A 24,993-nucleotide genomic window follows, 5' to 3' on the forward strand; every position below is an offset into this window, starting at 1 on the left:
TTTTTTCTTCAATTTTCTGTACAGCAAAAATCGTTGGTTTCATTGGTGTCAGACAACTGTCCAGCAGTGGACCTTCTCTCACAGACTGGTGTGAATAATGAATATGCAGCTATAGGGGAGCTTTGACAAGGGGGTATGAAATATGTATAGTCATGATACCCCTCCTTACCCTCCTTACCCACCAAAACCTCCGCACACTTTGTACCCCAGCCATGGTTATCCCCATCAAACTGTCAAGGGATATCACGGCTCCTGTACACCCATTCTTTCTTCATCACCTTTCCTCATTACTCTTCTTCGTTCGGTTTCTCACTCTTGCATTACCCACCCTCCCCCCCCCCTCCCTCTCATTCCCTCAGCCTCCTCCTCAGATGGATTCTTCAGTCAGTCGACTGGAACTGGTGCGGCTGCCTGAGAAGCCTTGAGTGACTGAGTGTGTGAGTGTGTGAGTGCGCGTGTGTGCGCGTCTGAGAGAGCGAGAGAGAGAGAGAGAGAGACATAGAGAGAGAGAGAGGACAGGAAGGTTTGGAGGGGCTACGCTGAACAGGGGCTGGGTCAGAGCGCTCTGTCGCTTCAGACAATCACAGGAGAGAGGAGGAGAGAGAGCAAACAGCGGGAGAGAGAGAGGAGGAGAGAGAGAGGAGGTAGATATGTGACAGGATGTGGTTTCCCTGAGCTCGCGGAACATAGCGGAGGCATACTTTGAGCATGACCTAAACGCACGGCAGACGAAGTATTCGCTGCGCACCGTTAGCTGGTGAGCCTTAGGCGAGGATAGAACAAACTGCCGGAGCCACTGAGCTCATCCACTTCAGTGTTATTGCTGTCTTTTTCACTCTGATGCCAAAATCCTCTGTTGGAGAGGACCTAAGTGAAACATTGTGGAGGATCGTGGACTCTGTGTTGTTTTTCTGTCAGTAGAATGTGTGTGCCGGTGAGAGAAGTCGGTCCAGTTGCTTTCTCTTGATCTCAACAGGGAACTTTCCAACTCCTCTATAAACTGCTTCTTGTCAGGTAACTCCCTCTTTCTATTTTAAATTGCATGTGCTTACCATTAGTCTATGTCCTTTATGTAAGTCCTGTTAGATATTTTGTTATGGCTTGGAAAAGTTACATGTAGCCTAAATGAAAATGCATTGGTAAAGACGTACAGTAGAAGTCTTTGAACAGGAGTCACAGACAACAGTGTTCTATTGGTTTTCAGCGTACTGACTGTTAAGAAGCAGATTAATGAGGATGTATGTATCAGTCAAGGGACGCCGCAAGCCACAAGTTTGGCTTATATGCAATTCCGTACTAGAAACTCCTGATCTCCAACCCACACTCCTCCCACACACACACACACACACACACACACACTGATGAATACACTCTGATTTTCAGGGTGGTAATCATGCAGATCAATAAGCCAGTAGATTTCTAGTCACATGTTTAATGTGTGGTATGAGAGGGGCAAGAATGCCAGACATATCTTACTCGCTCCAATCACTGAACCCTGAAATGATTTCAACATGTTCTTGATGTACACTCTTTACACATCAGCCCCTGATACAAAGACGGGGGGCTGTGTGTGTGTGTCCGGGGGGCGGGGGGCAATATGGAGAATTGGAGAATGAATTGAAGGTGGACAATATCAGGGAGGAAAGAGAACAGGGCATGAACAAGGAAAACACTCTGACAGGAAGAATATGACTAAATGAAGAAATTAAAGTGAGGGAGAGAGTGAGGGAGGGAGTGAGGGAGGGAGAGAGTGAGTGAGAGAGTGAGGGAGGGAGTGAGGGAGAGAGTGAGGGAGGGAGTGAGGGAGAGAGTGAGGGAGAGAGTGAGGGAGAGAGTGAGAGTGAGGGAGGGAGAGAGGGAGAGGGAGTTTGGTGAACGCTGTTGGACAGAACTGCCATTAATCAGTTCCAGCTTGTAAGTTGCAAGCACTGCTCTCTGTTAACCCTTTATTTTTGGTGGGTCACAAGCTCAACACACACAGACACAAACACACACACAACCACACACACGCACAAAAACACGTTTCCTATTTTAAAGGACATTAATAGATAATAATACTCCTAAGAATAACAATAATATGTTATATTTATAAAGCACTTTTTATTATACAGGAATCATTGCTAAAAAGGAGAAATAAAGTGAGATTATACAGGAATCATTGGTAAAAAGGAGAAATAAAGTGAGATTATACAGGAATCATTGGTAAAAAGGAGAAATTAGGTGAGATTATATAGGAATCATTGGTAAAAAGGAGAAATAAAGTGAGATTATACAGGAATCATTGTTAAACAGGAGAAATAAAGTGAGATTATACAGGAATCATTGGTAAAAAGGAGAAATAAAGTGAGATTATACAGGAATCATTGGTAAAAAGGAGAAATAAAGTGAGATTATACAGGAATCATTGTTAAACAGGAGAAATAAGGTGAGATTATACAGGAATCATTGTTAAACAGGAGAAATAAAGTGAGATTATACAGGAATCATTGATAAAAAGGAGAAATAAAGTGAGATTATACAGGAATCATTGGTAAAAAGGAGAAATAAGGTGAGATTGGTCTATCAGTGAGGGTGCCAGCGACACAGTACATGTTCATGGTACAATTAATACAGACACTTGTTCACAGACTTTCTGAATGTCGTGGGAATATCTAGGGTAACTTCCATTCTATTTCTAGGGTAACTACTTTCATTTTATTTTCTCTTCTCAGCAAGTACATTTCAAACAGTAACGAATTAAGAGTGTAAGAAAGTTGACTGTATATGATAGTTTTAAAGTACAACAACACTTGTATCTTCCAAACAAACATGCTTTCAATAAGAACCAAAACAAATAATTACTGATATAGTATTTCCATACTGAAATATTCTACAAAACATCCTGTACTCCAACCTTGCCAGTTGTAAACATCTTAGCCTGACAACTGGATAAAAGGTGACCATAATTTTTTGCCCTTCTCCTGACACACATTCCACTCCAGCACAAGCCTCACATCTTACAAGATATGTGGCAAGATTGTGTCTTTTCTCTTGTTTTAACAAAGGACTTTTGAAGTTATTCAAGCCTCTGGCATAGCCTGACTAAGTACTAAGAATACTAAGATATCCCTTTTCTGGAAATGGATGAAAACATGGTGGTATCTACTGTACACTCGCTTTGTAGTGGCTTAAACCAGGAACAAACACCCCTATGATATTTCTCAAAGTCAAATTGACTCTTTGTGTAATGGGTGGCCAAAGAAAATTGCAGCAGTATTGATTGAGCAATGTTCAACAAGGACTTATCGATACTGTGTCTGAAAAGCAAAAAAAGGAGCTTCTACTGGCTCTAATCAAACTGACCAACCTAAAGCAAGTTTGCATAAAACCAATGAGTCATTCCTTGAATTCTCTACCTCTATTTTAATAAAATATCACATGACAGAAATAAACAGATCACATATTCACAGCTTCTCCTCGTTGGCATTAATATTTTCCTTCTTGCGGTTTGCATTCATTCAGGCAATGATCTGACTCATCCATTTGCTGTGTTTATGCATGATGGATTTAAAAATGTTTTGCATTTGAGTTCAGGGTATTGTAGGAAATCCACAGTAAATAGATTGTGCTTAAGATAGTATTAATCTCATGGCCGTCAATCAATGCAAATGCAAATGACAGGTGTTTTTTTTTTACTCTAACAGTACAGAGAGACAGATAAAGAAGGAAATTAGTGCGAAGACCTAACAGGCAGAGAGAAAGGCGGAAGAGAGAACCAAGAGCTTAGCCCGTGGAGAGAAAAAAATAGAGATATTGGTGTCTATTATTCTCCTGAGAAGGGAAGTTGTCCTGAAGGGGCTAGTTGCCTGGTTCCCATGGCAATAGCTCCCTACAGTACATGTCTGTGTGTCTGGGTTCAGCGTTTGGAGTCGGCTGGGCCCAGGCCTTGAGAGGGTAGAGGGGGAGGGCGGGCTGGAGCCGGGGACAGCCAACCACAGGGCCAGGACACTCAGCCTTGAAGCACTGGAGAGGCTCAAGCAGTCGCTTGTTTACCAATTCTATTTTAACAAGCACTCAACTCATCTTTCAGCGGGGCTCTTTCTTTGTGTTACATTATGTCCCATCCTACTGGATGTATGTATTGATTAAAACAAATCTGTTTAGGTACGGTTTTCCCCAAAAAAAGCAAATCCAGTTTACAGGGCCATTTGGAATTGCGTTGTGTTGATGTTATTTCACGTCTTCTGTATTCCATATAGCTGTACCATTTCCAGCTATGTAATAGAAGCACGGGCCTACTTGTTTTTCTGTTGGTGTTTTGTCACCAATACAATCTAAATCCCTGCCTACCTCCGCTTTTCTCTCTTGGGCCCCTTGCTCCCATCCTCCTTGTCTACTGTCCCACCCAGGTGATCAGCCAAGGAAGGAAGGAAGGAAGGAGTGGGGGAGTGGGTGATGGGGCCAGGGAGAGCGTCCAAACAGGGAAATGCCCTGATCCGATCGCCTGACTCTCACTCCTTGGCGAACAACAAAAAAGCTGCCACAAAACTTTGGCTGGTGCGTGACTGTTGTATTTGTCAGAACCGAAGTCAGCAGTCCGCAGTTGGAGAGAAATAAGGCATGGATAGACACAGAGGCAATGTGACAGATGTTTTAAGTTTGGATATGGCTCACTCTAATCCTATTTTCCGCCACAGAGATCTTTTCATAATATGTTGAGATTGGTTCTTGAGATTTGTTTTTTCAGTTGACACAAGTAGTCACATTATTCCATGATTAGATGAAAAGACAATTAACCAATTCATCACTCATGTCACTTTGGTGACCATATTTGGCAATATTAAAAATTAATTTTATATAAGAATGATTAATGTTTTTATTTATATGCTATGGCACATACTATGTGTCCTGCCATCCAGGAAATTTATATTCTATTCCTCTGCTTAGCAACTGTAGGGAAGCTGGTAGTTATGAAAAGTTAGCTTGCGGAAGTTGTGGTTAGGGTTAGGGCTTGATTCATTTTGTGCAGTATTACCAGAACCCGTTTATTTGGGCTGTTACAAATCTTCTCATTTGATTGTCATCATGACATGGAACTCTTTGGGATGAACACACATCTGTCCCATTAATGAGAGGAGATTTGGAATAGACAAGACGGCAGCTAACACATTCTGTTGACACAGCCAGGTACAAGGTACATTGTCGTCACGTTTTAAGGCTAAACTTTGGGCATTTTCAGCTTTTTTTGGACAGGAAGGTGGTGAAAGATAAGAGATAAGAGGTTTTGCTCAAAACCCACACAACACCAGCCCCTTAAACTGCTGGACAACCTGAGGCTACAGTATTGGCCTCCTTAATATAAATGTGCAAAACAGACCATAAATTAAATTATTAAGGTCAACCGCATCTCTATTTCCTAGTAAAAGGACATTTCAACCAAAAAACTCTGGTCACTGAGTTTGTTAATTTCGTACTGCTTTTGTTGGATGTCAAGGGTGACAATAATGATGTATCTGTTTGTACTACACATCCAATAGCAACACATCTTAACGAGTAAAACCTCAAAACTCTTAACAAAAAGAGAAGAAATCTGTGAAACAATTGTTACTTATTCAGCAAAGAAGAACGACTGCTCAATTTTTGTTTTTCTAATAATATTGAGCTGTTGTTTAGCCTGCTGGTTTAACCCGAGCTCCCTCGCTGTAAGCAGATGAGAGGGACCAAAGCAGGCCCATGGAGGCAGAACTCAGAGTGTATGCTCAGAACATGCACCTTGACACAGAAGTTTAAGAGGGAAAACTGTCAATCCTAAAATCATGAACATCTCTGTATTCCTTTGTCTAAAAATACCCTGGCCTCGCCTCACCTCCCCTGTCAGTTTCCAGGAGCTATGCAAATAAGACAGTCTTTCCCCAAAAACAACTGCTCTTTGTTTTCCTCTTTTCTTCCTTTGTTCAGACTTCTTCTGACTCTCCTGTACAATAAATGGTAGAATCTTTCTCCAGAGTTACCTAGACAGAACGAACTGAAAGGCAAAAGATGAACAATATTTGAAGTCAATAAATACATTGATACTGTTTTCTTTGTTGACATAAGAAATTTGATGATGTCATTTACAGAAGTTACTTGAGAGTTTGGTTATGAGCGGGATTTCATAAAAAGAACAGGTATTTTTGGGAATATTTGGCATTTTTAAGTCTCTGTTTAAGGCTCTTTATTTGGGAACAGACTTCAGCCCAGTTTACAGACCTGAAGTAGAAATTACACAGTTACCACTTGTGGACATAAAAGACAGTTTAGAATGTCTTTGGACCCTCGTTCTAGAAACACAAAACATCACAGGTCATGTCTGCATGCCATTTATTGCTCGTATTGTAATAAATGACTAATTATACATGCATGCATGAATAAGATACAAAGCTTGAGATTTGTTCCACATCTCATTCATAAGACCCAACACAAGACGGTGTGTATGTTTACATGCACACTAATCATTTAGCATTAACGTTAATATGTCATAAGGCCGACATTAAGCAACATTAGTCACGTAAACACCTTACACTGCCTATCAGCGTGTGGTCATTATCAAAGCAAGCATATGGTCATTAAAACACTTTTTCAATGTATTAAAACATCTTCATCAGAGATTTTGCAGTGTATTTGATATGCGCATATACCACCACCTGCAGCACAAATCTCCATGTTGAAATGGGAGTGTGTCGGCTTTTCTTGGTCCGGTGGTTAAAGCTGCTGACTCTGGTGCATATGTACTGCAACAGAGTAGGTTCAAATCTTATTCCAGCAAAATCTCTCTTTTTTTTTAACTTTTCTGTCCACCCTGTGTTGCGAGGGTCGTACCTGACTTTCTAAAACAAATGTGCATGCTCATGTATTGTAATGTGGACTCACAACAGTTAATGACTTTTGGATTGCAAACTCCAAGCTACACGCATTCAGTATCAGCCCCTCAATCCCTCCCAACAGAAATACCCGCTGAACCAAACGGGACTTTGCCAAAAACCAAAAAAGGGTTAGCCAGCGACGCAGAAAAGGAAGGAAGGGTGGCCTCGAAGTTAGGTTGAAAAGATGAGCCGTGTGCCCTCCCCGTTCAGCTTTTCTCCTGGCAAATGTCCAGTCATTGGAGAACTTCCTGAACTCGGTTTCAACCACGGTTTCAACCACGGAGGAACCCAAGAGATTGCTCTTCCTTTGTTCCCACAGGGACATCGCTGACAAAAGCATGGCCGTCTTTACACCCAGACTGTATCTCCATCTCAAGCTGTGATGGAATGGCGGCGTCTGGCTGCGGGGGCGGTGGGTTGTGTGTCCTCGTTAACAGTTCTTAATGTTCCACTGTCCAGAATGTTGCACGGTACCTGACCTGAAGTACCTCACAGGAAAATGATTTCCCCATTACCTGCTCATTTGGATTTCTGTCTATACACATCTCCCCATGAGCCAGCATCAAGGAGGCACTCAATCAGCTGCATAAGAATGTCAGCTAGCATGAATGCTCTCACCTGGATGGGGCTTTTATCATTACCGGAGATTTGAATCAAGCAAACTTTAAACAAACAACCAAAATATCACCAACACGTGTATGTATCACACACCACAGGGGGGATACTTTAGACCATGCGTTCACAAATAACTTGGATGCAAACAAAGCCATCCACACCTCTCTATTCAGCCAGTAGAATCATGTCTCCCTGTTTCTTCTTCCTACCTACGAACAACAACTCGAGAGCGAGCCATCCAACACTTAGGACAGTGACACAGTGGATAGAAGGACAGTGACTCAGTGGATAGAAGGACAGTGACACAGTGGATAGAAGGACAGTGACACAGTGGATAGAAGGACAGTGACTCAGTGGATAGAAGGACAGTGACACAGTGGATAGAAGGACAGTGACACAGTGGATAGAAGGACAGTGACACAGTGGATAGAAGGACAGTGACACAGTGGATAGAAGGACAGTGACACAGTGGATAGAAGGACAGTGACACAGTGGATAGAAGGACAGTGACACAGTGGATAGAAGGACAGTGACACAGTGGATAGAAGAGGCAAGATTGTTTTTAGAAAACCTACTGGAACAGGTTTAAAAATAATTCCACACACGAGTCCACCAACAATAATAAATAGACATTAGCAGTCACATGATTCCTTAGGAAATGTCTGGATGATATTCCTACCAAATCATATGCAATATATGCTAAACAAATATATCCATAATATGTTTTCCTTTCATAGGATTTTAGACAATATAAAGCCTTGCACATAATGAAAAGTAAGTCATTAGGACATACATTATTTCATCCTCATTCTGTCTCTGGTTGGACAAGTGTACAGGGCGTATGAATATGGAGGACAACCCATCTCTCATCAGAGACCACATTCGAATTGGGAAAATATATACATATATTTTCATTAAAGAAAAGAGAAAAATATTGTTTCAGAAGATATTAAATCATTAATCTACTGAAATTAGTGATATCTCTAACTGAGTGCGTAAGACGGCCAACTGACACTAAATAGAAGTTCTATACAAAACACACTGGTTTGAGTAATTGTGGGTATTAAAAGAATGAGGTTGGGAACATGGAAAGGGGGGGCTATGTTTTTTCCTATGTCTAGCTGCTTGCCCTTCAACCTTGCTACTTCTGTAACCCATTCTACACCTTTACGTGGGTGTGCTTATGCCTACAAGTCTACAGTCGTTAGAAGAATAGTTTCCATACATGGGCAAATTATAAATTACTCACCAGCACCTACGCTCTTGTAAATATATAATGTGGGTCTCATGTTTTCATTAACTGAAATAAAAGATCACAGAAATGTTCCAAATGCAAAACAATAAATATATTTCTGTGTGCATAAGCTGGTTTGCATGTTTGCATTTCTCCGTTGTGAAGATCAGGGCCGTACCTAACCCGTGTTTAGGGGTTAGTAACTGAATATGGTTGCCATGCCATGTTGCTCTCTACTGACTCCTTGAGGTAGCCTGGGCAACGGTGAGCTTAATCGAGGTAGAAGGCTGGAGAGTGGGTTCTTTTTGGCACATAAGGATTTCAATCTAGATTTCCTGGTTGAGCAAGCATGTGATTAGACCCAGGACTGTGTCGGATTTGCTCTGTAACACTCCTATCTGTCTGGATTCCCTGGGGTTTGCTGTGAGGAAGCATAATAAAAAAAATTGTAGTTATTGCTAAAACCCCTTTCTTCCGCAAAGAACACTTTTGGAACCCCTTTTTCTACAGTACGTAAACTTTAAATAGAAATGTTACAATCATTTGTCTATTCACAAAAATCCTAAATTATTATGTGCATGTAATCGCACTCAGTTGCTCTCATGTCAACACTTTTTAATCTCGTCCATCTCCCCCTGTCTTCTCTCTTCTATTCAACAGGGTCTAATTACAATACAGCCCCTCTCTCCAGACTCTACTTGCCATGCATTACCTAGCTCGCCTCTTTTAACAAACTCTCCAACCAGCCACCCATTTCCTTTTTTTTTCCACTTGATTGATTCTCACCTTTTCATTCTTCCCTCTCACTTCATTAACGGAGCATCGGTTTGCTCCCATATTCCCCCTATCCTCCAATCTCTGCCATGGCCTCTTGAATTAGTTCGCTCACGAAGCCCGGAACGCTGTGTAATTAGAGAGGAACATAATGAAGAGTGTTCCTCATCAGATGGGGGGCACGCGCCCCCCCCCAGACCCCTCCCCGATTCCACCCTCCTGGGTTTAATCAGCAGAACACAATGGGATATTACCTGTGCCGTCCTAAGCCAATGGAAATGCGGTAGCCCTGTCACAAGACATTTGGGTGAAGCCCGATGCACCAGTTCTTTAGGGGCCCTGTTCCATACTTTATCATGGTTGTCTCTGTTAATTTGTCCCCTTGAGAACGAGGGCATGGGAATCCAAGACAAATCAGGCTCATTTAGGCCCTCATTTATTTATTTATTTATTTGGAGCTGCATATCCAGCCTGTGGTTCTTTGTTGGTTTTCCCAGTTGAAACTCCCTTGGGGAGGTGTGTATGTGTGTATGTTTGCTTGATGCATAGTGAGTGATAGAGATTAATCCATCTTTCTCTCAACTGGGGACTGATTTCCAGTTTTACACTCTAACACACAAAACACAATCTCCTTCTACCCCCTCTATTCCCAGTGTAGGTTTCACTCACTCTGGGGAGATGGGCTGTGGACTGCGGAAACTGAAGTCTTCAGAGGAGAGCAGTCCAGGGAAGATCTACTCCACCCTGAAGAGACCACAGGTGGAGACCAAGGTGGGCGTGGCCTACACATACCACTACGTGGACTTCCTTGTGGGGAAAGACGGTAAGACGTGCAACCCCAAATGTCTTCATCACGTTCCATATGTCAGCAAAACTACCATCGCAGGAAATGGTCAGTAGCAGACATGCAGCTGGAAACAGTACAGGCAGTCCAACCGCAGAGCATATTGCCCTCCACCTCCACCTCATTAGAGAGAAAATTGTTCCAACGAATGGCTATTTCCTTCTCCCTATCTCTCCTTCCTCGCACCCCCAATCTTTGTTGATGCAATCTGAGGTGTTTATGAGAGGAAAGATGGGTGTTGTGTCCTGAAACCTGCTCATGACTCGGGGGCGATTGCACAGGTCAAATAGCGGAGACCCATGGAGGCTGTGGTTATATATAGTCATCACTCTGGTATTCCTCCAAGATAGTTACAGTTCAAACGGTTTGGACTGCGGTGTGCTGCTGGGAGATGCGGTCTTCCGGAGCTGAGAAAAGCTCAGAGATGTAGTGTTCTGTGTGGTGGCGGTGACAGTTCTTTCGTCTCCATTAGCTATTCCCTCTGACCGATAAAGCGTGGATACTGAGATGCACCAACTGTGTGTCTATGAATGTGCGTGTGTGTCTAGGATCGTGCGCGCGCGTTTGTGTGCATTTGTGTGTGTGCGTCTGAGCGTGTGTATGCGTGCGAGTGTGTATGTGCATTTGCATGTTTGCCTGCCATGTCTCTGTCTCCCTCTCTCTGTCTGTCAGTTCTCTGCCTCTTTCGGTTTTAAAGCCGTATCAGTTTAAGTCTCTCAGGAGTATAGTCAGACTGTGTCATAATGTCCCTGAGGTGTCTGGGACTGAGTCGGCAAATCCTTACACTCCATAAACAGTTTTCCAGGTTGACTGTTGGGGGATAACTTACTGTAATGTAATGATCTTGTACCAGGTCTGTGACTAAGATACAGACAGTTTCGTTGTTCCTGTCAATGTTGAGCTGCCCTAGAAAATATCAAACATTGAATATGATCACAGAAATGATACTGTAAGAACTAACAAGCCTGTTCATTCTACTAGGCCTTTGTAATGTAAATGTAGTCTCAGTGTATAGAGGTTCATGCTTTTTTCTTTTAACAAGTGGTGTGGTCTCAGCAACAGTAAACTAATCAAATCATGTAGAATGTTATGAGGACCATGATGCCGGTGAAAAGCTTTATTATTAGTAGGGCATGAGGAGTAAGGTAGAGTAATTATTGTGTCCATTACTTTTCCGATCATGTTGGTGGCTCAGTTTATCTCCAAAACAGCCACCACATAACACCGCTAGTTACTTTTAGGTAAATAATGGAATGATAGAGGGTCATATAGAACCACGTAAAGACAGGACCCGTGGATGGATGGAATGTGTCAAATGTGTTGAACGTGCTTCAGTGAAAATACAGCCACGGTAGATGCCAGGGCTGCCTGGTTTACCAGGCTGTAACATAACATTGTATGCCAGTTTATTGCACACATTTAAGGACATAGCTGTGCTGCCACCTTTAATTTGCATCAGAAAATAGCTTTGAAAGGGACAAAACGTATTTGATATATAGACTGTGACCCAATGGGAAAGGAGAAATGGAGGTGCGCTAATGGATGTGAGAAGACTCCATCTCACCTTGCTCACAGAGTAAAGCAGCTTTCTTACCTACATAGTAAATACCTTTTTATTTAAATGTGATCGCATTTTTTGAATCTAAAGAGGATTGAAAACCCTCTCAGTGTGTTATGGTCCACCAGCAGCCAGCGTACAGCACAAGGTGTTGTCCTTGAGAAAAGCCAACTGACACATGCATGCACACACCTACACAGGCGCGCACACACCCTTTGATTTGATATTCGTGCCAGACACATTATCTATATGCAAAACTCCTGGAGCCTGAAGGTTTTCACACGACTCTGGTGTGACTGACGTGTAGGAGTCATGGTGTTCTCCATGAGTTCTGATGCAGAGCGTGAATAAGGAGCACGGCGATGAGAGGTCAGGGGGGGTATGGAACGCCGCAGTGTTCTGTGCGGAGATTAGACCCTGAATATGTGGAGCCTGATTCATCCCCGTTCTAAATTGAGGGTGAACTGAACCGTTCTTTTTTTTTATTTAAGGGATTGACATTGAGGAGCCAATTCATGGTCATCGGGTTTTGCATTAGATTTCCATTATACTGAGGCCGCATGGGTGAGACGTTTGTATGAACACGCTGGATTTCTGTCGAACACGTCGTGTGTAGATGCGACCTTGAGAGTAAAGAAACGCTTGGGTTAAAATGTATCCCTAACTAGAGATCTGGGGTCAGATGACAATACCCTGAATCCTAAAATGAACATTAGAGAAATGGGAAACCCAAGTTCATTCATTACATGGATGCATGCATTTCTGCAGGTGTTGTTACAGCAGCAGCAGAATCCTTGGAACTGTGACGGCAGGCATGAAAGTCACAGGTGCACTGGAACGCTTTTAACTCTCCTCACATCATTTGATTGGTCACAAACGAGCTTGCGGGCGTGTCGGCATTGTGGATGTTTTCTATTCCTTAATGTGTGAGTGTAGACGGGATTCATAATGCTCCACTTAAACAAAGCTGTCCATCAATGAACCGCGGACGGCTTTGATGGCAAGACGGCTCCTGCTGGGTTAAATCGGCAACCAAACACGGCATGGGCTCTAAGGATTATGTTTAGCTGTTCAGCAATGCTTAACGTATTAATTCTTTAAGCGCATATTAGAACAACCGGTCATTGCTATTGGTATTAGGCTACTTTACTATTTTCATAGTTTTTGACCTATGAAGCAATGGAATACTAGTCCCTGGTTTCTAAAAGTAAATATGTTGGAGAAGCATTTTAAAGTCTGACATTTTAGAGCTCAGCGGTTTCCTGATTGTTAGGCTTCATACCAGAGCAACTGCTGACAAGGTTTCTATCAACAGGAAACGCAGATTTCTACACAGTTCCTTCCTCTCCCCCTTTCTATTTCTCTGTCTACACCCTATATCTAAGGCAATATGTTTGAGATTAGCCCTGCTTGTAGAAGAGGAAATTCGTCTTGTACTGCACAGGCTGTCATGGGTATATTTCCTGTGTTGAATGGTTTGCAATGTGAAGCATGTGTACATGAAAATAGGTTCCCTCTCCTTACTAGATGCAAATATCCCACTTAGAGCACATAGAGAAACCTGTGTTATTTAGCCACGGAGCTCTTTTGGCTTCCTTTAACTGGTAATTTGTGGGGATTTCTATAGCAACCAAAAATAAGAGCGATAAAACCACAATAGGTCTGCCTAGGTGTCTGTGGGTAGCTGGTACCGGAGCAAGCGCGTGTCTGCCTGTGTGCATCTGTTTTGTACGTGTGGGAGTGCATTGTGGGAGTTCCTGTTTTTATCAGCCCAACTTTACTAACCTACCTTCCATGGTCTTCCCTGCAACTCTGACACACAACAACCCCATTCTGCCCCGAAAGTGTTATTGGCACTTATTTTCCTATTGCTCTGATCCAATATGCAAGTATTGATTGCTTTGAAATGCAATCTAGGCATCACTAGCAGAGGAGTAAACAAAGTAAATTTTACAAAACACGTCTTTACCAGATTTCGCCCAGCTATTGTTGCGGGACATTATAAAGTCTGTGCTGGGTTGTTGCTCACCATGCAGAGGAAGTGATCTCATTCTGGATTATCTTGACCTTATTTCCTGAAGGCCAGGTTTAAACATTGCTGTTTTAAAAAAAACCTTGCTGAAGGTTTGCATCATGGCTCATGGGACCCAGATTTGTTTGAATGGGTAAGACTAAACACCCAAAAGTGTTTCTATAGATCCTATACAGATTATCTACTGACTGTCAGTTTCATTTGAACTAACTATCTAACCTAACCCCTTATTCTAAACCTTATTGTCACCCTAACCTTAACCCTAACCATAGCGAGCAGTGGTTTATCAACATAGAGGTTGTTGAAAGTTTGTTGTTTCTCACTTGCAATGTCCGAATGTATTTGTTGACTTACCTTTTCAGGACCAAAACTTCAAAATGTCCGGAAATTACATGACAACATGAAACAGTGTAAAATCATGGACTTTCTAAATGCTATTGTAGGCTTGTGGGTTAGGTTTACGGTTTGGGATTAGGCTTGAGGTTAGGGTTATGAGTAAAACGTAAGATTAGGTTTAGGCCTAAATATTATTGTATGTGTGAGTATGCCTGGATTATTGGTTTTATCATTCATCTTAAAGGGATAGTTCATCCAAAAGTCTTATTTTTCTCAAAGTCCACTTGATATTCCTGAAGACACATAGAGTAATTTTTTCAAACAATCCATTATTCACCTCTGTCCCAGTCTGTAATTAGCGTTATTAGCATCATGCAAATTCATGAATGGAAACAGTGTGTAATACTATCGCAAAGCTGTGAAACACTCCAAACAAAGACAAGAAAATTACAATGTTTCATTCCTCAAAATAAAGTTTCACTATATAATTCTGATTTCAAATAAACCGGTACTTCCTGTGTTTACCGGACAGTTTTGTTCACAGTTGTATCAATCCATGCATTCATTAGGAAGAATATGTTTATACATCACAGTAAACAGTAACATTTGTTACCTATTTTGCCTTTGATATTCTCCTTGGAGAGTCAAACTTTATTTGCTGGAGAAAGAAATGAAAACACATTCACTGTTAGATCCGGAAATAAATGGACACTGACACACGTTTTGTTATTTTGGCTGTTTACCAAAATATATTAAACTTAAAGTTAAATAATGAATATGGGCTTAAAGTGCTGTCTCTCAGCATTCATTTGAGGGTATTCACATCCAAATTGGAGGAAGGGTTTAGGAATTACAGCTCTTATGTATCCCCCTCTTTTTCAAGGGACCAAAGATAATTGAACAGTGGACTCAAAAGCTGTCTTTCTTCATCAATTAAGCAGGTGAAAGGTCTGGAGTTGAATCCAGGCGTGGCATTCACATTTGGAAGCTGTTGCTGTGAACCCACAACATGTGGTCAAAGAAGTTCTCAGTGCAAGTGAAACAGGCCATACTTAGGCTGCAAAAATGTTTTATCTATCAGAGAGATAGCAGGAACATTATGAATATTATGGCCAAATGAACAGTTTGGTACATTCTGAGAAAAAAAGGACGCACTGGTCAGCTCTGCAACACAAAAAGACCCGGATGAATTCTGAAGTGTATAGGGATATATTGTCTGCTCAGATTCAGCCAAATTCAGCTAAGTTGACTGGACAGTGCATCACTTTACAGATGATGATTTTAGTTGTTTCATTTCAAATCCATTGTGGTGGCGTACAGAGAGAAAATTATGAAAATTGTGTCAGTGTCCAAATATTTCCGGACCTAACTGTATAAATTATGTCTGGCTTTGAATACAAGCAAGAAGAACATTGGTCGAGGATAGAGCCTTACTAGATCTAACCATAATAAACAGATGATGAATTCACTGAATAGAAGCTTGGACAGCAGCTAAAGGGTGTGATGATGAACACCTTAATCTCCAACCCTTACCCAGAATATCCAGAGGCAATGTGTACTCTGTGTATTATAACATAGCAATTGGAAGTATTACTTACAATCTGTGTGGTCTCCACAGGTTGAACTGCATAACTTGATGGAATTGCATTCACCTTCAGAACATGGGTCACGATGCTCTGTAAAATGTTTCTCGCAAACTTTGTATGTCTTGCTGGCGAAGTTGCTCCATTGATTCTCCCACAATGTGACTTGGGAGAGGCAGAGGTATTGTCCCAAATGCAGAGCGGGTAGAATTTCAAACCAAAAACCCCGGGAGCAGCCAAACAGCATGGTCAAGATGTGATCAGGCAGAAGACGATCCAAACATAGGATTTCCAGAACTTCAAAGTTTAAAGTTTATTTATCAGATGCACTGAATAAACCAGCATCATCCTGCACAATGAAATTCTCGTGACATGGCACACGACATCAATGAAGTAAGAATGAAGAAATATATAAAGCAAAAATAGAGCAATAAATATTGCAATACTATACATAATGAAGTAAACTAGCAAACATTTTAAAAAGGGTAGAATGGGGAATATGAACAATACGGGTAAAGGAATTGAATACTATAGATATAGCAAGTATATCAATAATATATATAACTATGTAAACTAGTAGGCAAAATCCAAAATACAAGTGCTCATGGCAAAAAGGCTCAGGCAAAGGTACAGACTAGGATAAGCTAAATCGTGAACACGGAAGTCATGCTAGGATCAAATAACTTTAGAAAGCTATCACAAACTCTTGAACGGGTTTAGTATTTCGGTGATTGGGAGCTGGAGGATCTTGGGATCTGGAGGCTATATGTCATCCTGGTGAATTGGTTGAGAGATGGAATTGTGAACAGACCTTACCGATATAGCAATGAGTGAAACCTCAAGTGTCCTGTCCCATTTCCTTTGTACCTTTCTTTTTCTAATTACAAATATTATTCTGATGTCCACCAATGAAAATGGGCAAGTTTGGCGGATATGAATGGCTATAGGAAATTGTTTACTAGTGCCAATTTCTTTTAGCATAGTTTTGTGTTTTGACATAGTTTTCCGCTTGCAATGCAGATTAGCTATAGCGGTACGAACCATTTCCATTCATGAATTTGGACAATGCTAATAATGCTATTTACACACTGGGACAGAGCTGAATAATGAATTGTTTAAAAAAAGGACTATATGTGTCTTCAGGAATATCGTTGGGTAAGTGGACTTTGAGAGAATTATGAATTTTTGATGAACTATCCCTTTAATTATCATTCCGTTAGTGAAATTTCAGTTGCCTCATTCAAAGAAAGAAGTCAGTAAATAAATTAAACGCACAACAGCTGACTGCCATAATACTTACTGCTTACCCTACAGCAATTCTGTCCTATTAACCACCCGTTTGATGCTTCAGACACTTTCTAGCTCTGTAGCTGTTTGAACTGTTCTGAGATGGCTTGTTATGAAGTCAGACTTTTCATATGTAAAGTTAGATTTATGCAAGACTCTACAGACAAATAGTCAACCCTCAAATAAGCCAGAAGTACATTCTGTTTATAACAGTAGTGTCAGAAGACAGCCTGGCTTTCCCAGTGTTGACTTATCAGCAGCAATTGACAAACTTGGAAGGAAGTAAGTGCAACTGCTTGTTTAAGAGCATTTAATTGACTCTTTTGGTCAATCGGGGCTCTCTGAAAAGGGTTTAAATGGCAACTTTAAATGGAGTCGAGTATCAATATTTGGGCCCACCTCACCAATACACACAATGTAATTGTGCTGCCTCTGAGCTGTCTCATGGTGTGTAGACTCAGTGAATTGTACACAATTGCTAAAATGAGTTTTATTTAATATAAACACTGTTTTCAGACAAGTCAATGTATTTTTATCATTCAGGGGAACACAGGGTCTGTCCTTCGAAATTTCTGAATTTTGATTGTGAAGTACAGAGGTATTATCTTCAGTTATATCTATTTACTCTCTCTGTACATCTTTGGGACTGTATTGCAATTTTGGTCAGAACATGACTCTCTTGAAAAAGAGATTTAATCTCAATGAGACAGTCTTTATAAATAAAGGTAGAAGAGATACAACTATGGTCATTTTGAAACAAAAGATGGAGACAGGTGTCCCACAGGCACTGCAAGCAATTCATTACATCAAAGATCAAAGATACAGCACATTCTGTAATCCATTACAACAAAGACCATAGACAAAGTGCATTCCGTAATCCATTACAACAAAGACCATAAACACAGTACATTCCGTAATCCATTACAACAAAGACCAAAGATACAGTACATTCCGTAATTCATTACAACAAAGACCAAAGATACAGTACATTCCGTAACTCATTACAACAAAGACCAAAGATACAGTACATTCTGTAATCCATTACAACAAAGACCAAAAATACAGTACATTCCTTAATTCATTACAACAAAGACCATAGACACAGTCCATTCCATTATTCATTACAACAAAGACCATAGACACATTACATTCCGTAATTCATTACAACAAAGACCGAAGATATATTCCAGTCAATAATCCATTACAGCAAAACATAGATACTGAACATTCCGTAATCCATTACAAAAAAGACCATAGATAGAGTACATCCCCTAATCCATTACAACAAAGACCATAGATACAGTACATTCTGTAATCTGTTACAACGAAGACCATAGATACAGTATGTCCTGTAATCCATTACAACAAATACCCTAGATACATTCCATAATCCATTGCAACAACGACCATATATATATATATATATATATATATATATATATATATATATATATATATATATACATTTTATAATTATTCCATCTGTCTCATATTGCAGTCATATGTTTGGGTCGCAGCCATTGTAACCATGGATTCAATCAATTTAATGCCATGGATGGTAGTTTCCATGACAATCTACCACCTGTTGTCTGGTGGTGGGAGACTGGGGTGTGAGTACAGGGCCTGTTGTAATGGAAGTTAATGACCACTCAATAGGGAGATGCGTTTATTCATTTAGGAAAGCCTCTCTTAATGTATCACACTGGCCCTTCAGTCTGGCGAGCAGGTTAGAGTTTCAGATCCTCTCATCTCTCACAAACCTTCCTCAACTTTTGTTACGACTAATGCTAGTGCACATGGAAAATATTAGGAAGAGAGTAGCAGTATTTAGCAATGCTGTACATTAAAACAAGATGATATACACCATGTATAGCATGGAGGTGTATACCCGTTGTATGATGCCAGCTGCAAATTGAAGGGTATCATCTGTTCTGCACAGTTGTGAAAAGAGGCCGTTGCTAGCTGAGAAACATGCCAGTGCTATTTTTAGGCTGTTACGTTTCATCATGAATGTCAAGCATATTCAAGTTTACAGCTTTCCAGACAGGTCTAGTAGTGAACTCGGATCTACGGGTCTAGTAGTGGATCTACGGGTCTAGTAGTGGGGCCCCAGTGAGTTGGGTCTGGTACTGAGCCCTGAGGTGCCCCAGTGAGTTGGGTCTGGTACTGAGCCTTGAGGTGCCCCAGTGAGTTGGGTCTGGTACTAAGCCCTGAGGTGCCCCAGTGAGTTGGGTCTGGTACTGAGCCCTGAAGTGCCCCAGTGAGTTGGGTCTGGTACTGAGCCCTGAGGTGCCCCAGTGAGTTGGGTCTGATACTGAGCCCTGAGGTGCCCCAGTGAGTTGGGTCTGGTACTGAGCCCTGAGGTGCCCCAGTGAGTTGGGTCTGGTACTGAGCCCTGAGGTGCCCCAGTGAGTTGGGTCTGGTACTAAGCCCTGAGGTGCCCCAGTGAGTTGTGTTCGGCACTGAAGTGAACGTGTCCATAGGTTGTACTGAGGTACTGCGTTGGTGGTTCTCATGGGTACTCCCTGGTAGTAATTAACGAGGCACCAGGGGCTCTACTTGAGATATTTAAACTGTGATCCCATAGGAATTCTGGGGGCCGAAGGCTGTTTGAGTGTCATTATCAATGTGGGCACATCTACCCACACACAATACCAACACACACACACACACGCGCCCTCTCTTACCAGCCGCCCACATACACCCAGAAGGACCTACCATATAGTTCTCTGTTTTATCTCTCTCAAACAGTGCAATCCTTCATGATGTGGAAAGATATTATCCTGATAGTGATAGCGGTGGTGATTTATACACACACACTTAAGTAGGCATTATAGATGAACCCTTCAATGTTCATAAGAAAACTATTTAGTTTTTCCTTAAGACCAATTCCTCACATTTTTCTAAGTAATACTCTTCTCAGCTGGAGCTGTGGTCGTTGGTCTCATTCCTTAACAAATTTCCTCATACATGATATAAACTAAGAACAGAAATAAAAAGAAGATTATGGACTTGATGCCAGGAACATGGAGCCTGGAAATAAGGAATGAAAATTTAGGCTTTTTAAAGGGGTCTAATCAGTATGTTAACCACAAGCTACGGTGCATTGTCAAATTCAAATCTCCATGTTTTACAATTCTAATTTTGGATCTACCAATCAAGTGGAACACACTGATTTCAAGTGTGGTTTCCTTCAATAGAACCCTAAAGACAGAGCATTTTATACTGAAAGGTGAAGGCGGAGGAAATGCATCTACTGTTGTGGTCCCAAACCTGAGTTGAAATAGTTGAATAGCACAAGGTGGGCAGGGTTTGCATGTAAGCCTTTTCCAATTGCTTCCTGTTTACTAGGCAAGTGGAATGATGTACAGATATAGAACATTTTATTAAAGATATCCAATATTATTTAAACCCAGGTCTGTGGCAAACGCTGGATGTCATCAATGGATTGTTCATGGACGTAGATGAATAACCTGCTCATTTAACACTGCTTGTCTCTCGAGCCGCTTGTCTCCAAGCAACAGGCCTGTCAACAGATCAACTTTTTCGATGAAATTTGCTTCGGAGACTTCCTGTCAAGCAAACCAGATGGAGGATGAGAGTGCCCTTTTTCGCTATTTATAAACCTTTTTACTGGCTGAGCAAATTACAGGTAGTTTTCCCTCCATCAAGTTGCAGAGAGCCTTTTCATTTAGCTGCCGTAAAATACAGTGTTTAGAAATTTGCCGAGAGAGCTTTTGATGCAGTCTTTGTTCTGTTCCTGCCTTTGATACTGGCTTCTGTGGGGTTGTGCTAAGATTAAGAGTCGCAGTGGATACATTATGTATATAAGGGGATCTACATAGGCAGGTTTAAATGCACTCTCTAGACTAAAAAGCACAACTGAGTTAGAGTTATAGAAGTCGTAAACAGTCCTTGGTGGAGACCCAGTGCCTATTCAAACTGAATATTTAACTAAGGGTCATTCATGATACCGTCTACTTTGGGATCCAGTTTTTTGATGATGCCTACTCTTCCCATGATGCATTCTGTCATGCTGCCAGCATGTAGGCTGTCACAAATCTGACATTACCTGTCACAACATCCAGCAAGCAGTGACTCTTCCTCCCTCTGGAACATGACCCTTGGCAGGAGTTCACTTTAAAATGATTAGAATGTGTCATTTCCCTGGCAGTGACCCCAGTCTCAGAGACTGCCACAGGACTTGTATATATGCAAAAAAAAACATTGCCATTTAACACCAACACACTTGAACATGTGCACTTTAGCGTGTGTGTGTGTGGAACAAGGCAAATAGAAGCACATTTTGATTTGACCTTTGAACTCAATGAGTGACTGATGCTAGAGGACAATGTGTGTGTCTATGGGAGTGTGTGTGTGTGTGCCTAAAGACATGCGTGTGCGTGCGAGCGAGCATTTGTTTGTTCGAGTCTCTCTGTTTCAGAGAATATGTTTAAACATGAGTTGGTAGGCCTGATGGTAAGAGAGTTTCGATTTGAATTCATCTCTCCGAGTGGGCCAAGACACAGAGCCAGTAGGCCTCTCACGAACAGGGATGTAGTGGAGGGTAAACGCACTTTTTCACTTTTCATTTAGTTAATTATCGTTAGCCCCCTTTTTGCTGCGTTCCCAGTGTTGTTCAATGCTAAGAACATTAAAATAAATGATCTAAATTCTGATCCCGGCTGCCTGTTTGTGAACGTTCATAATCATGAGTCAGGTGTTTTTCTCACGTTCGCCTGTGTACCCTGGCGTTGCCTTGCAAGCAGTGCCTTCATTCACCTCTCTTTCCAGCAGCAAACTTCACCCAGACGCATGCAAGCCCCAGACTGACGTTAATCAAACTACCTCAGCCCAGACAGAGTGGTTAATAAAAATCTAATTCAAGACGCCACAGACAGAGATGCCAGACAAGGAATTTTTTAAACACCCATTAACTCCTGTGTCAGACTGTTGCAAATTGAGAATGCAAATGGTGAAAAAAAATGTAGCTGATATTTCAATTAGGTGGCAAGCAAGTCACAGCCAGTAGCCAGACAGCTAATTAGCTCACTGCAATAGCTGTGGTTACGTAGCTATATACTGTGGTAGCTGCTGGCAATAGTAACTTCATAACTAGTAAACTGGATGATTAATATATAATCCTAAAGAACTATAGACCACTATATAGACCACTATAAATTCCTCTAACTGTAAACCCCAGTTGTAACTAATTGTATCTATTTAATTAGTAAATTAAATATGTGTAGTGAAATATAAAAAATAAATTCAGTCTCATGTCTATTAAATGTCAGACTTTGCTATACAGAGAGTAAAGAGACTGACAGGGATGAGGCTGCAATGCAGGAAGGGAAGTGATGATTGAGAGTTGGTAGTGACTGGTTTCATATGTTGAAGTTTACGTTCATTTTTAAGTTGTTTATTACCACTTACGTTACATCCACACTGGTGCACTTCAGCAGTTTACAATACACTACTATACATGCAGTTTAGCCGACAGGAGATTATAAACATTAATGTGCTTTTAAAAGACATCCATATTACTAGGCCTGCATGAAAATCAATGAAATTATACTGTTTTGGTTCATGTCGATGATTTTTCATCTTAACGTGTTTATAGTTTCTCTCCTTTTCTTACTACCAGATCCCTGTTAACAGTGACTCATTAGTTAGATAATTAAGGCACAAGTCTATGGTCCTTAGGCTCCATGCTGGAACACTGTGAGGTTGGACTGCTAATGACACCAGGTCAAAGCACAGAGGGGGAGAGCAGGGAGCGTATATGTCCTCACAACGCGGGGTGGGTGGGGGGTTAAGGTTGACCTGCTGGAATTATCATCATGCCTCTATGGCACAGGGCAGGGCCTGAAGAGGGAAGACAGGGCCTGAAGAGGGAAGACAGGGCCTGAAGAGGGAAGACAGGGCCTGAAGAGGGAAGAGCGGGGCCCGTAGAAGGGAGACAGGGGCTCGTAGAGGTGAAACAGGGCCTGAAGAGGGGAGACTGTGACCCGAAGAGGGGAGACAGGGCCTGAAGAGGGGAGACAGGGGCCCAAAGAGGGGAGACAGGGCCTGAAGTGGGGAGACAGTTCCAGTGGTTTTGCTCAGTGGGAAGAAATGCCCAGGGAGATGAGGGGATGTTTTAATTGGACAGAAAAACTGTGACTTTCCCTGGAAAATGGGAACACCTAGTCACCTTATAATTGGACACAAATGAGGGCATGAGTCCTTTGGATTGGGTGGGTTAACATTTCCACTTTAAATGGTCCCTTCGATTGTCATTTATAATGAGCTGACATTAAATAGTATTCATGAAGGCTCCACAAGCCCTCAAAGGTAACCCCACAATACAGAGTACAGTCCTATTTGTGGAAAAGTAGAGAGAAAAAGAGAATAGGTGGTGTCTTTGCCTGTTGGATGAAATATTGTAGTATCCTAATCAAATTACAAAATGGATGCCCTTTGTCCCTTCCTCTCTGGTCTCAGGATATTACACTATGTTTCGTTTTGTCATGCAATGCGCTGATTCCATCCCCTCTAGCTAACATAGCAAACTGTTTCAATTCAATGAAAAGATGCTATAATCTTCACATTGTTTCTGTATCAGTTTGAACAACACATTTTCCCTAAGCATATTGCAAATTGAGTTATTAGCGTGATAGGAAAATAAACAGAGCTTTAATTGTGATGTGGGAGAATGATGCTGAACACCAGATAGTAGGGAGAGTGTCTCATTGCTCCTTCAGTCCCGTTAGCTTATTTATTCTGGGTCTATTTTGCCACTCTCAAAGTTCATGCAAATCAGATGGAAACGTGTCCCCCAGCAGCGCAGCACTGGGTACTAGTGGAGCCCCATGTTTCAGCCTCTCAGCTTATTCATTTCATATTTACTTAGTTATTTTTGTACTCATTGATTGAAGGAAGAGTAAGAGCTGAGCCTTACATGTTTTTAATGGTGTAGGGTGAACTAAGGACTGTCCCATATAATTCTAGGGGATGTACTGTAAGAGTCAATGTTAATGTTGTATCACAAGTTGGGTATCTGATTCCAACATTGTGTAAACATGGTTTCACATAATTTACAGTAACAGTGTATCTCTCCTGGCAATACTGGAGAGTCCAAAAGAATGTGGACTTTGAGACATTTGTTGTTTTATTTCCAGTGGTTTATTTAGAAACCATTAACAGGATTTATTGTATAGTTTGTGTTGTTTGTCAAATGTTTCTCCCAAGTCTTGTTTACTGCTCTATCGCAGTAACTCCCAGCAGTCCTGTGGAGTTCTGCTTCTGTACCCTCCTTTTGCTCAACCAAGAAGTCTAGACAACAATCTTCACTCTTGGGGAGTAACGCATTCTGAGGCTATCTACCTGGATTGAGCTCACAGCCACCACTAGGAGTCGCTAGAGCGCGATGAGGCAATGTAACTATATTTTATTATTTTCCTCTCAAAACCCAGGCAGTACATAATTATTGTATGGCCTAACAACAAAACACTTAACATTGGCCTTTATCCTGTGAACCATTCAAGAAGTTGTCAAAACCCTACTGTTGAAGGATCATTGGTCCAGGTGTGAATCTGAAGGGAAGTTAAGACTGAAGAGCTTTCTATCGAATTTGGAGATAAAATACAAATGGTTGGGAAAAGCTTATATGGTAAAATATCAAAATAATATCTAAGTGTTTAGATATCCCAGTGAGCACAGCGGAATCAATAATCAGGAAGTGGAAGTTGCATCATATCACCCAGGCACTGCCACAAAAAGGCTTTACCTCAAACCTCAGCATTTAAATAAGGAGATATGTGAGAAAAGATATGTGTCAGAGAGGAAAAGACTGTATCACTGTGGAGAG

The 24,993-nt window shown here is 41.4% G+C and overlaps 1 protein-coding gene across 3 annotated transcripts in view; it reads left to right on the top strand.

Annotated features, from left to right (window-relative positions):
* The first annotated feature begins 502 nt into the window (after positions 1-502).
* The window catches only part of LOC105021869 (raftlin), a 63,796-nt gene continuing 39,305 nt past the window's right edge, over positions 503-24,993 (top strand). Inside the window, exons 1-2 of one of the 3 annotated variants that reach the window (XM_010889846.3) lie at positions 503-1,014; positions 10,158-10,327. In XM_010889846.3, the coding sequence (XP_010888148.2) occupies positions 10,183-10,327 (145 nt within the window). In that variant the 5' untranslated portion in view covers positions 503-1,014; positions 10,158-10,182. The remainder of the gene's footprint in view (positions 1,015-10,157; positions 10,328-24,993) is intronic. The other 2 variants (XM_010889847.3, XM_010889845.3) reach the window with 2 other exon arrangements.

This window comes from Esox lucius, chromosome 20 (assembly GCF_011004845.1).
Source record: "Esox lucius isolate fEsoLuc1 chromosome 20, fEsoLuc1.pri, whole genome shotgun sequence".
Lineage (NCBI taxonomy): Eukaryota > Metazoa > Chordata > Actinopteri > Esociformes > Esocidae > Esox > Esox lucius.